Genomic DNA, 12,024 nt, shown 5'->3' on the forward strand with positions numbered 1-12,024 from the left:
GCAAATTGTCACTTTCTAACCTGGCCAATGTACTGATGAGACCACATAAAGGAAAGTCCTTAGATACACCATATCCTCAATGTCAGCTCTTTCAAATGTGAAATGAAATGAAAAAGGTGTCTGGGAAGAAGAGAGACATGAGGTTGGGGGAGTGGGTGGTCACAGAAGCCGAAGAATTCTGAGGCCAAACGAGGACCTAAAGGATGGGGGGGGGGGTGGATTGACCAATGAGTCCTAACACTGCTCGGGTGAACGAAGTAACTCTAATACCTCTGGCTACACAACTGTGTATGGTCAGAGCAACGACCAGACCACAGATGGTGCTTGTGCTCTGGATCAACCTTCAATTCTCTGACAGAGCCATGGTGAAACAGTGATGGGACTCACAACCCACAACAGCACATGAAGAAAATGTAGGATCCAATGTCGGGTGGTGTGATGTGGGTGTCCCACTGAGCTTTTCCTGTTTACCGTGGATGAGGTGGTTTTCTTAAGCCCTGTCCCATGAAGGATTACATTTTCATTCCCAAGGATCCACTCACAGCTGCTGGAGGCGGCCCAAGGCCGACCCGCCCAGGGATGACCTCCTCACAACTCCAGCTCACCATCCAACTCTTAATTAAAAACAGGCCCACAGCGAATTCTGCCAATGACTACAGTCCAGCAGAGTCGGAAAGGAGAGAGGATTTGTTGGGAGCAATAAAAGCAGAGCGACAATATAAGTGTTATGTCACCTCATTCTGATAAGTCGGTATCAAACTGTGGTTTAATAGTCGTCCCAGCAGAAAGGAGCTAGATTTACTTGTGTTATCGATAAATCTTTGGGGCTGGTATTGTGCTTTTTGTTCATTACCTGCCTCCACTTCTCTAAGAAAACTTACTTGTCCCCTTGGGAGATCCCAAAGCATTTATTAGAGGTTTCCCATAGAACTAGTGGACAAAGTTTTCTCTCACCTACCAGACCACACACTTGCAAAAGCAAAGACATGTCACACAATCAGGACAAGAGCAGCACCAATAAAACAAAACAAAACAAAACAAAACAAAACACAGAAGGGAATGCCTGGACTCAAATATTCACTATTTTCCACTATGGTAAAGCCTTCAAGTACATTGTGACATTGTAGAGATGAATGGAAAGAAATGTGTCACTGAGTCAGAGGTGGAAGGGCATAGCTTCTCGAGGAAAATTTTTTTGTTTTTGTTTTTGGGCCACACCTATGACACTCAGGGGTTACTCCTGGCAATGCGCTTAGAATTGCTTCTGGCTTGGGGACCATATGAGATGCCAGGGAATTGAACCACAGTCTGTCCTAGGCTAGCGAGGGCAAGGCCTTACCGCTTGTACCACCACTCTGGTCCCAGAGGGATACAATAATTTTGAACAGCAATTTTTAACACAAACAATAAGAAATTAATTTTTTTTAGGTTTTTGGGCCACAACCAGTGACGCTCAGGGGTTACTGGCTACGTGCTCAGTAATCACTCCTGGCTTGGGACACAGAGTCTGTCCTAGGTCAGACACATGCAAGGCAAACATCTTACTGCTTGCACCACCGCTCCGGCCCTTAGAGGAAAATTCTTATCTAGCCTCAAAATCTATTATCTTGGGCCAAAGAGCTAGCATGGAGGTAAGGTGTTTACCTTGCATGCAGAAGGACAGTGGTTCTAATCCCAGCATCCCATATGGTCCCCTGAGCCTGCCAGGAGCGATTTCTGAGTATAGAGCCAGGAGTAGACCCTGAGTGCTGCCAGGTGTGACCCAGAAACCAAAAAAAAAAAACCTACCATCTCAGGGATGAGAATATGGCTCAAAGATAGTGTTTGCCTTGGCTTTGTAATTTAGCTTTTTTAGTTAGGAGCCACTCCCGGTTGTGCTCAGGGCTAATGCCTGATCTTTGCTCTGATCAAGGATCATTTCTGGAGGGCCAGGGATCGAACCAGGACTGGCCACATGCAAGACACTCATTTTACCTCTCTGGTCTCTTGACAACTTCTTGAAAAGCCTTTCCTTATCCAACAATAAACTCAACAGTGCCTTTGTTTGAATTTGGCATTACATGAGATGAAGCAAAGAGTTCAAAGAACATGTTAATAGTGATTTCTTCTCAAGGCCTCTTTTCTATTCTACAAATTGTGCCAATTAAAGGGAAAGGCCCAGAGATTTAAATAGCTGCCCAAAGCAGAAAAACAAAAGTGTGGTAATGTCTCTAAAACAACCAAAAAAAATTAAATGAAATGAAATGCGCGACACACACACACACACACACACACACACACACACATCACACATTTGACACTGCACAGGGACAAACAGTGAATGGCTGATTTTAATTTTTCTTTGATGTGAAAGTCAGTCTATTTACCAAGCACTTTGTGCCTTTCTCTTAATGGTTCTGTCCATTCAGAGTTCTAGAAACTTCTCCATAGAATAGGGAAAGGGCTGTCAGAGTCCCACACACATATTCCATGTCCGACAGCTGCACTTTGAGTCAAGTTCTCAAACAAATTCCTTTTCATTAGTGTAACTGGGAAAATATGTAAAACTCAAGAGCCCTTAAGATTCTTTGGCTTATTTCCCTGAACAATTCCCAATACTTTTCATTTTGTCAGGCAAAGCAAATAAAGTGATATGGAGGTGTAAATACCATTCGATGTGTAGCTGATGAAATACAGATGAGCCTGACATAATAAGAAATTCTAAAGTCTGAAGAATAGCTGCTTTAAATGAGTTAATCTGGTCTTCATTTGTGTTATTAATCGTAGAAGATTTTTTAAAAATCCCATTGCTTTATATTTTAATCCATTGTTGATACTTTTAAATCACATGTATACATAAATTCAAATAGACAATTACAGATTGTTACTTAGGTTGAAAAAAACTACTTAGGCTGAAAAATTATTTGTGTATTTGAATTTTTCTAAAACATGAAAAACGATAAGTTCAAATATTCAGAGAAAAAGAGAATAAAAATAATATTCATAATATCCCACGAAGATGCAAAAAATGGGGAGGGGTGGATATATACGTAAAATCTGGAGGGAAATAAAAAAATTTTTAACACTCTTAGTAATTAGAAATGCCATTTTTTGGGCCGGAGAGATAGCATGGAGGTAAGGCATTTGCCTTTCATGCAGGAGGTCATCGGTTCGAATCCCGGCGTCCCATATGGTCCCCCGTGCCTGCCAGGAGCAATTTCTGAGCGTGGAGCCAGGAATAACCCCTGAGCACTGCCGGGTGTGACCCAAAAAAAAAAAAAAAAAAAAAAAAAGAAATGCCATTTTTTGCCATTCTTATTTTGAGATTGGGGTTGTGATCACCAGCTGTGATCAAGGTTTTATCCTGGCTCTATGCTTAGGGATCACTCCTGGCATGCTTGGGGGACCATATGTAGGCCAGGTTGGTCTCATGCAAGGCAACACCCTACTGCTGTACTATTGCTCCAGACCCCACAATTTAATTTTTTAATCTTAAATTTCCATAAAATAATGTTATTCCTACATCCTGAGTGGTGCCTAGAGCTTAATTCTGGCTCTATACTCAGAGATCACCCCTGGTGAGGCTTGGGGAACCATATGGGTAGCAGGGATCAAATTAAGGTCAGGCCTGTACAAGACAAGTGCCTTACCCACTGTACTATCTTATACGTTTGCTGATATAATTTCCCTATGATTAACTTGAAGAAAATTTTAAAATGTGGTGGTTTTTCTTTAAAATAACTTTTTAGTGAGATGATAAACTGTTTTCTGTGTTGTAAGCTGATTCCAGCATACAAACGTGAAAAGTTTAGAGAAATGAAGGTTGTTTCTACATTGAAAAAAAAAATCATATTCTGGAACGGAACTCCTGAGGGAACTTCTAGAATACAATGTAGTCTATATATTTGAAAACCTTCCTGCATTTCTACAAAGGCATACAGATCTCTCAAATCTTATCCTCACTGCTTTTTATTTATTCACTTTTAAGTGTATCTGAAAAAAAACAAATTCAGTTTATGTTCTGTTTAAGTCTTCATTTTAGGAGAGAGAATTGTATACACTGTGACATTGGTGCAAGGGCCAGACCCCGCTTTTAAGGAAAGAATCTGGAGTCCCTTGAGGTTTTTTTCCCCCTGTGAATTGAAGTTTAATGATCATCTCTACAGAGAGCATGGCAGAGCTGTCCCTTCAGTGCATTTCTGAGGCCCCAAATGGGAGGCCCTTGAATTGCTCACCAATTGAGAACTGGCTAAAAACAACTGTAGGGGTGAGGGTGTGAATCAAGTGATAGAGCTCACGCTTCCCCTACACCACATGCCTACCTCCAGCACCTCCGTGAGTAGTGCACCATGGCTAAAGTCCTACTGGGTGTGGGGCTTGCGCACACACACACACACACACACACACACACACAAACGCGCACCACCACCACCATCACATTGTAAGGCACCACTATGATATTTTCAAATTCTTCTTCTGCCTCAAAACCCTTGAGGGATAAGAAGATGCTATAGATGGTGGCTGCACCAAAGCAAGGTGCTGGGGTGTGGAGTAGGGATCCAGGTGTGAAGAAAGAAGAAAGAAAGAATCCGGAGTCTACACCCACCATATTACCAGCAGAAAAACAGCCTAGCTCCTCTTCTAAGCTCGAAAAGAAAAGGATGGTCACTTACTCTTCCCACCTAGTCTGGCTGATCCCTCTGTGGCCTACTCAGAAAGGAGGGGGCAGAATTCACTTTCTGCATGAATTACAGCAGCCCAGTGCCACACCCAACACCCTCAAATAGAGATGGTCCATCTCTAATATCAAACCATATCAAACTGCCAAGCTGCCACATTTTTTTTTTAGACCTACAGATCCTGAACTATGCAGTCGCATGACACCTCAAAATTTCATCAGTGTTTGCCCAGCGGGATCACAGGAAATCTAATGGGCAAGTTGCACAGAAAACCACTAACCTCAGCAAATCCGAACACAGAAGTAAAACAGAAGGCTCAACTAGCCTCAATGATAGCCCAGTAAGTCTTCAGTGACTTTAATAACACTATTAAGAGATCATTTGGTGGGGAGGAGAGAGATAGCATGGAGGTAGGGCATTTGCCTCGCATGTAGAAGGATGGTGGTTTGAATCCTGGCATCCCATATGTTCCCCCTTGCTTGCTAGGGGCAGTTTCTGAGTGCAGAGCCAGGATTAAACCCTGAGCGCTGCTGGGTGTGACCCTAAAACAAAACAAACAAACAAAAGAGGTAATTTCAGGACTGGAGCAATAGTGCAGCAGTAGGGCATTTGCCTTGCACGTGGCTGACTCAGGACAGACTGAGGTTTGGTCCCTGGCATCCCATATGGTCCCCCGAGTTAGGAGTGATTTCTGAGTGCATAGCCAAGAGTAACCCCTGAGCGTCTGCAGGTGTGGCCCAAAAAACTAAAACAAACAAACAAAAATATAATGAGAGAGATCATTTCAAATAACTATCTCAAACTGACCCTATTGACCCAAGTTCTGATCATTTCAGTTGCTTTTATGTTGTAGCAAACGATATGAAATGAATTTGTTTGTGCCTGCAAAGGGGTAGATCAGGGTGGCAGGTGGGGAAATGGGGATACCGGTGAAGGGAAGGTGACACTGGTGGTGGGATTGCTGTTGAACATTTAATTCCTGAAATGACTATAGTATAAATAATTTGGTAAATCAAATTATAATAAAAATAATTATTAAATAACAAATTAATAAAAATGCAATAACAATGTAGTGATTATTATAAATAATTCACGATTTATTATATTAAAAATAATTTAAAAAATTAAAGCATCTGGTATCTGAGTGGTGGAACACTATAGAATCATGAAAATGGACCTGCAGTTCTTTGTGGGATCAGCAGAGTCAGGCACATGGTACTACTCTGCAGTAGAACAAGTCATGAGAGAGGGATCTATGGAGGAAGAGTGCCCTGAGGAAACAGATGATGCAGACAGGTCTGTGACGGTCCTAAACACATCCTGTGCCTAGCAGGACTGCAAAAAGGATAAGAATGCCTCGCTTTCCTGCTGCTTCTTTTTGCATTCTGGGCATGAAAACACACCATTTCATAACCAGAGAAGGTAGCTGACAGCTGATGTAGAATTGATACCAAAATAAATGCACTGAAAAAGAAAAACACTGGTTTAGTTTTGGGGCCACATCCAGGATGCTATGGCTCTGAACTCCAGAATCATTCTTGGTAGTGCTCACGAAGCCATGAGGAATGCCAGGGATCGAACGCAGGCCTGCCACATACAAAGCAAGTGCCCTATACACTTTGCTTTCTCTCCAGCCTGAGAAGCTAACTCTGGGGCCATAGGAATAGCTCTAAGGGTTGCATGGCATGAGTAGGGGTTTCCATGGTCCCCCAGGCACTGTTGGGTGTAGACTTGATGGCCCCAATACTGTTGGGAGGTCCCTTAAAGTCAATCAGCCAAAACAAATTTATCTCTGGTTCTGAGAAAAGTCTCTGCCCAACCAATAGGCTTTAGTGCTTAAAGTACCAATGGCCTTTCTGCCATTAGAAGGTCCACACAACCAAGGGGTTCCATGTGGTTTCAAGGAGTCTTTACAGACACTGTAAATCCCTCACGTTCATTATTTTCCAGCTTAAAAATAAAAGTCACCAACACTCCTTTCCACAAAAAGAGTGCCCTTCCCTTTAATAAATGGGACCAACACCAATGTAAAGGCCAAACGCTAACTCTGAAATTCAAGAAGAGACCTAGGTTTTATAATTCAGTCAAAACATAGTATGGTTATTGGCAGAAAAACATTAAGTCTCATGCGAGTATTTAAACGTTCTGTTTAAAAAGGATCTTACTTCAGTTAAAATGACCTTCAAATTCTGTTTTTTTCTTTTTTAATCATCAAAGACAATGCAAAAAGTATGAAAAATCATTAAAAAAAACCACAATATACGTACAAGGGGCTGGAAAACAGTTTAAAGGATTGGAGTATATACTTTGCACGCTAGAGACATGGCATGGTTCCAAGTTGTACTAGTGTGTCTTAACATTTTTTTTAATTTCTACATTGGGACTGGAGAGACAGTACAGCATGTAGGGCATATGCCTTGCACACAGACACAGCCAACCTGGGTTTGATCCCCAAGCTTGGTCCCCAAGCACCCCAGGAGTGTAGAGTCAGGAGTAACTCCTGAGCATCACTGGGTGTGACCCAAAAAGAAACAACAAAAATTCCCACTAACAGTTCAAGTGTTGAATTAGCAACCCAGAACTCTCTATGTTCCATGGAAAAAAGTGAGTACTGAAAAAGTTTTAAAAAACAACAAAAAATGAACATCTAATCACTCATCAAGAAAACTAAGTAAAATTTTCATTTAAAACCAAAATTTGGGCCCGGAGAGATAGCACAGCGGTGTTTGCCTTGCAAGCAGCCAATCCAGGACCAAAGGTGGTTGGTTCGAACCCCGGTGTCCCATGTAGTCCCCCGTGCCTGCCAGGAGCTATTTCTGAGCAGACAGCCAGGAGTAACCCCTGAGCACCGCCGGGTGTGGCCCAAAAACCAAAAAAACAAAAAACAAAATTTGACCTGCAGGATGACAGGCAGAAGCAGGGCCATTTCAGAAAGTGTCTTAGGAAAAACGATTTGACAAAGAGCCTTACCCAGCAACTATGACGTATTTCCCATCGGCCTGATCCTTTAATCTCTCCAGCAGGGACAAGCGGACCTTGGCTTTACTTTTGCCGTAGATTTCAATTTCATCTGCAAGCAATCCTATTTCCTTGGCCAGCACGTCCACGGCTTTGGGGGTCTGTGCTCTGGAAATCTCAATATCACTGTGGGGGAGAAACACATAAGGGACAAGAAACAACAGCTTAGGTGGTCTCTGCCGGCGTGAAAATCGGCTAGCCACCATGCCAACAATTAAATCAATGAAATAAATGGCAAGTCCCAAAGAGCATCAAACCCAACTGAAAACAATTAACAAGCATGCGAAAATCAGACATTTCTATTGAGAAGCAACTCTTTAAAAGTCCCCAAGTTGTGCTGAGGCAGAACAAGAAGACGAGGATAAACAAGCACAGAGAATGTTCAATGGGTCCAAAGGTGTCCTGGAGCAGAAACCATCCATCACAGAGCAGGACACAGCTCTGGCTCTTTGATCCATAAGCTCATGAACTGCTGGAAACAGCTTCTCCCCAGGCCAGCTCTGGGCTACTCAAAGTTTCCTTCGCTTTTTGTCTACCTCTTCCTGCTCTTTCCTCTTCCATGTCCAAACTGTCGGAAAACAGACTCAGAAGTCCCACTGCAGGTGCTGGGAATTGCTTTAGGAACGAAGACAGAAACGTGGACAAATGATGTGCCTCATTCCATTGTGCTGCTCATCTTGAGGCGCACCATGGAAACCGCAGAGCCAAACTCATTGGGTACCTTCTATGACCAATACTGTTGGGTGGGGCATTGGGTCAGAGGCTGTTGGCTCCCTATGCTGCAGAACGAGACCTACCAGCCATAGCCAGAGCCGGGAGATGGCCCATGGCATGGATCTTGCCTTGGAGCAGACAGCTGTGGCCTGATGTGGCAGGGTGTGGGAATGGGGGCCCGGCTGGCACCAGGAGGACGTTCCTGCTTATAATTGCTATCCGTTATCTGTTCTCAGCTCTCAAAGCACTCCATCTCCTCATTCATCTACCTAAAGAAACACAATCTCGTGGTGCACAAAAAGCAGTAAACCCACCACCTTAGGCCCACCCTGCCCAAGAGTCCCTGAGCTGCGGGGAGGGGCGAGGCAGGTTGGGCTCTGTGCCTTTCACCTGTTCCTTCTGCCTTTGTTTTCCCACTTCTCTTCCCTGCCCAGGCAGCACTTTGTTCTGCCTTAAATGAAAAATTGGAAAAATGCCCAAGTTTGGCCATCACCCACCAAGTGACTGCATCATCCTGACTCTTTAAGACTGATAAATGCCTTAGTCTGCTTTCTCTCCCCAGTGGCACCAGAAGCCAACTGCGATGATGCAATTTAAAGTTCTCTTGGGGCTGGAGAGATAGCATGGAGTTTAGGCGTTTGTCTTTCATGCAGAAGGACAGTGGTTCGAATCCTGGCATCCCATATAGTACCCTGTGCCTGCCAGGGCGATTTCTGAGCATAGAGCCAGGAGTAACCCCTGAGCGCTGCTGGGTGTGACCCAAGAACCAAAAACCAAAAAAATAAAAAAATAAAAAAAATAAAGTTCTCCCAGCCAGCAGAATTCATTTGCACATATACAAACTGGTAAATGATTTGGTGTGTGACATTCACCACAATCATATTTTTAGTACCCAATAAGTAAAATTTACTCATTTACTTAAAAAAAAATCCTAAAAGCCAAAATGAGCAGGTTAGGGGCTGGAGAGATAGTATACTAGTAGATCCTGGGCATCCAATATGATCCTTAAGCAGTGCAGAGTAATACCCAAGAGCAGAACCAGAAGGAAGCCCTAACCATGGCCAGGTGGTGAACCAAATACAAACAAAAAAATAATAGGACAGATAGTCCAACAGCACAATGAATAAGGCACTAGCTTGGTATGTTCCTGACCCGAGATTGATCCTGGCACTGGATAAGGTTCCCTGAGGCCTGTTAGGAATAAGCCCAGAAAGTTGTGGCTCAAAATTTTAAAAAAGTCTTCTGTCCCATTTAAAGTCCATAATAACCTAAATTTGTTTTGTTTGTAGCTAGGCCCAATGGTACTCAGATGTTACTCTTGGCTCTGTGCTCAGGGCTCACTTCTGGCTTAGGGGACCCAAAGGGATACCAGGAATCAAATTGGTTACATGCAAACAAGTGCCTTATCCACTGCACTATTGCTCTGCTTGTCCCCTACTCCCAAATAATGTTTTTAAGAAAAGAGAGTGCTTAGGGCAAAGACGACAACATGGGGATAAAAACGCAGGTTAATCAAACATGTGTTCTTGGGCTGGAGCCATAGTACAGTGGACAGAATACTTGCCTTGCATGCATGCACTGAGGTTTGGTCCTTGGTACCTGATATGGCTTCCCAATCCTTGATGGGAGGGAACCCTGAGTACCACTGGGTGTGGCCCCAAAGCAAAAATAAATATGTGTTCAGTTGACTCCCTGAAAATGGGGATTCTTTCTTTTATTTTGGCAGGGGGGTGGGGTGGGGGGTCACACCCAGAGGCTAGTGTGGTCAAACAGTCCTGACTCTGGACTTAGAAGTTACTCCCGGCAGGCTCAGGGAACCACATGAGATGCTAGGGATTGAACCCAAGTTGGCCACGTGAAAGGCAAACACCTTACCCACTGTGCTATCGCTCGGGCCCCTGGGATCCTTTCTTGAAAGTGAAAAATTCATAAGTTCTGAAGGCTTTATCTGTATCTGCCCAGAATACTACATTTACCCAACACTGGCTTGGATCCCTGGGAAACAGGCTTCACACACAGCCTCGATAGATAAAAGGCCATGTGAGTCCTAGAAGGGCGAGGAGAGCAAAGTCTGTGTGAGGCTGAAAAGATATTTCCCTGGACTGGATCAGCTGTTTGATCCAATTCCAAGCTACAGATCGAGCCTAAGTGGGGCTGCTGCATTTCCCAGTCCACACAGAAAATATGTAGCTCACACATCATTAAAGACTCACAAAAGAGACTGTCCAGCTGGACCAAGCCTGGGCCCACAGCTGGAGAAGATATTATGAATCTCTGAAATAAGGCAAGACGATTCCCATATGGCATGGAGTTGGTGCTGGGAGGTCACTTATGCCCCATGGCCCTTCAAAGCAGGCTGGCACACAAACTAGGCATTTTTTTGGAGGGGGTGCATATACCTGGTGATGTTCAGGGGTTACTTCTGGCTCTGTAGTCAGAAACCACTCCTGGCAGTCTCAGGGAACCATATGGGGTGCTGGGGATTGAATCTTGTTTGAGATTCAATTCAAAAAGCAGTGTTCTACCCATTGAACTTTCTCTGCAGCCCCTGGGCTGTGCATTTCTACCAATGAAAAGCATGTTCCAAATATTGCAGAACTATATTCCATGAAACATAAGATATCCCAGTTTCCAAGTCATTGTGAAGAATAATGTGCATCTCCTTTTCCACAATTAAAAACAACAAAAACAAAGAGTATTATGGGATGACCAGAATACAGAAAATATATTCATTACTATTTAATTTTGAAGACTTTAATGGCAGAAAACAAAAAAGAGATAGAATGGCAGAAAACAAAAAAGAGACAGAGAAATCTAGCTGTTTTAGTTTTGGAGCCACAACCACAGCAATGGCCTGGGGTCACTCCTGAATCTGTGCTCAGGGGTCACACCTAATGGTGCTTTGGGACCATAGAGCCTATGCCAGAGATTGAATCCAGGGTCACTCAGCTGCAAGGCCTAGTATCTGATCACCTGCACCATGTTTCCAACCACTAAATAGCGTGCTGACCAGAGAACTGTCAAGCCCTAGAGCAAGACATTCACCAGATCACCCGTCATTGCCTCCTGAAAGGCTCAGTAGAGACAGAAGTGAGCTGGTGAGGTGACCCAGTCCTTCCCACCCCCCACAACCTACCTTGGCACTGGGGACAAAGGCTGCAGCTTCAAGCAGTGGAGCCTCCACCGAGAATGTTGCTGCTCACGGAGCCACCGCCGGCCACTGCTCACCATGTTCTTCAAGACACAAAGGAAAGTGCATGGTGAGAAAAGGCACTGCCAGAAAAACATCTGAGCTGGGCCACAGTGAAGCACAAATCATTCTCTCTCTCTCTCCCTCTCTCTCTCCCTCTCCCTCTCTCTTCTCTCTCCTCTCCCTCTCTCTCTTTCTCTCTCTCTCTTTCTCTTTCCCTCTCCCTCTCCCTCTCTCCCTCTCCAAGGAATGCTGGAGACTGTACTGGGTCAGTGCGTGCAAGGCAAACATTCTCTCAGCTGTGCTTTTGCTCCAGCCCACTCCCGACCCCCAATTTTTTTGGCTTTTAAGCCACACTTGCCAGTACTCAGGGGTTTCTCCTGACTCTACTCTCTTCAGGGGTAGGATCTCTTTGTATTTAGGCCAAGGTTATTCCTTTCCATG

The 12,024-nt window shown here is 44.0% G+C and overlaps 1 protein-coding gene across 1 annotated transcript in view; it reads right to left on the minus strand.

Annotated features, from left to right (window-relative positions):
* MTHFD1L (methylenetetrahydrofolate dehydrogenase (NADP+ dependent) 1 like) overlaps positions 1 to 12,024 on the minus strand; it is a 641,585-nt gene that overhangs the window by 592,117 nt on the left and 37,444 nt on the right. The window contains exons 9-10 of the mRNA XM_049765366.1: positions 11,527 to 11,624; positions 7,629 to 7,802 (exon numbers count right to left, since the gene is read on the minus strand). Coding sequence (XP_049621323.1) covers positions 7,629 to 7,802; positions 11,527 to 11,624 — 272 coding nt within the window. The remainder of the gene's footprint in view (positions 1 to 7,628; positions 7,803 to 11,526; positions 11,625 to 12,024) is intronic.

Source organism: Suncus etruscus, chromosome 18, assembly GCF_024139225.1.
Source record: "Suncus etruscus isolate mSunEtr1 chromosome 18, mSunEtr1.pri.cur, whole genome shotgun sequence".
Taxonomy (NCBI): Eukaryota; Metazoa; Chordata; class Mammalia; order Eulipotyphla; family Soricidae; genus Suncus; species Suncus etruscus.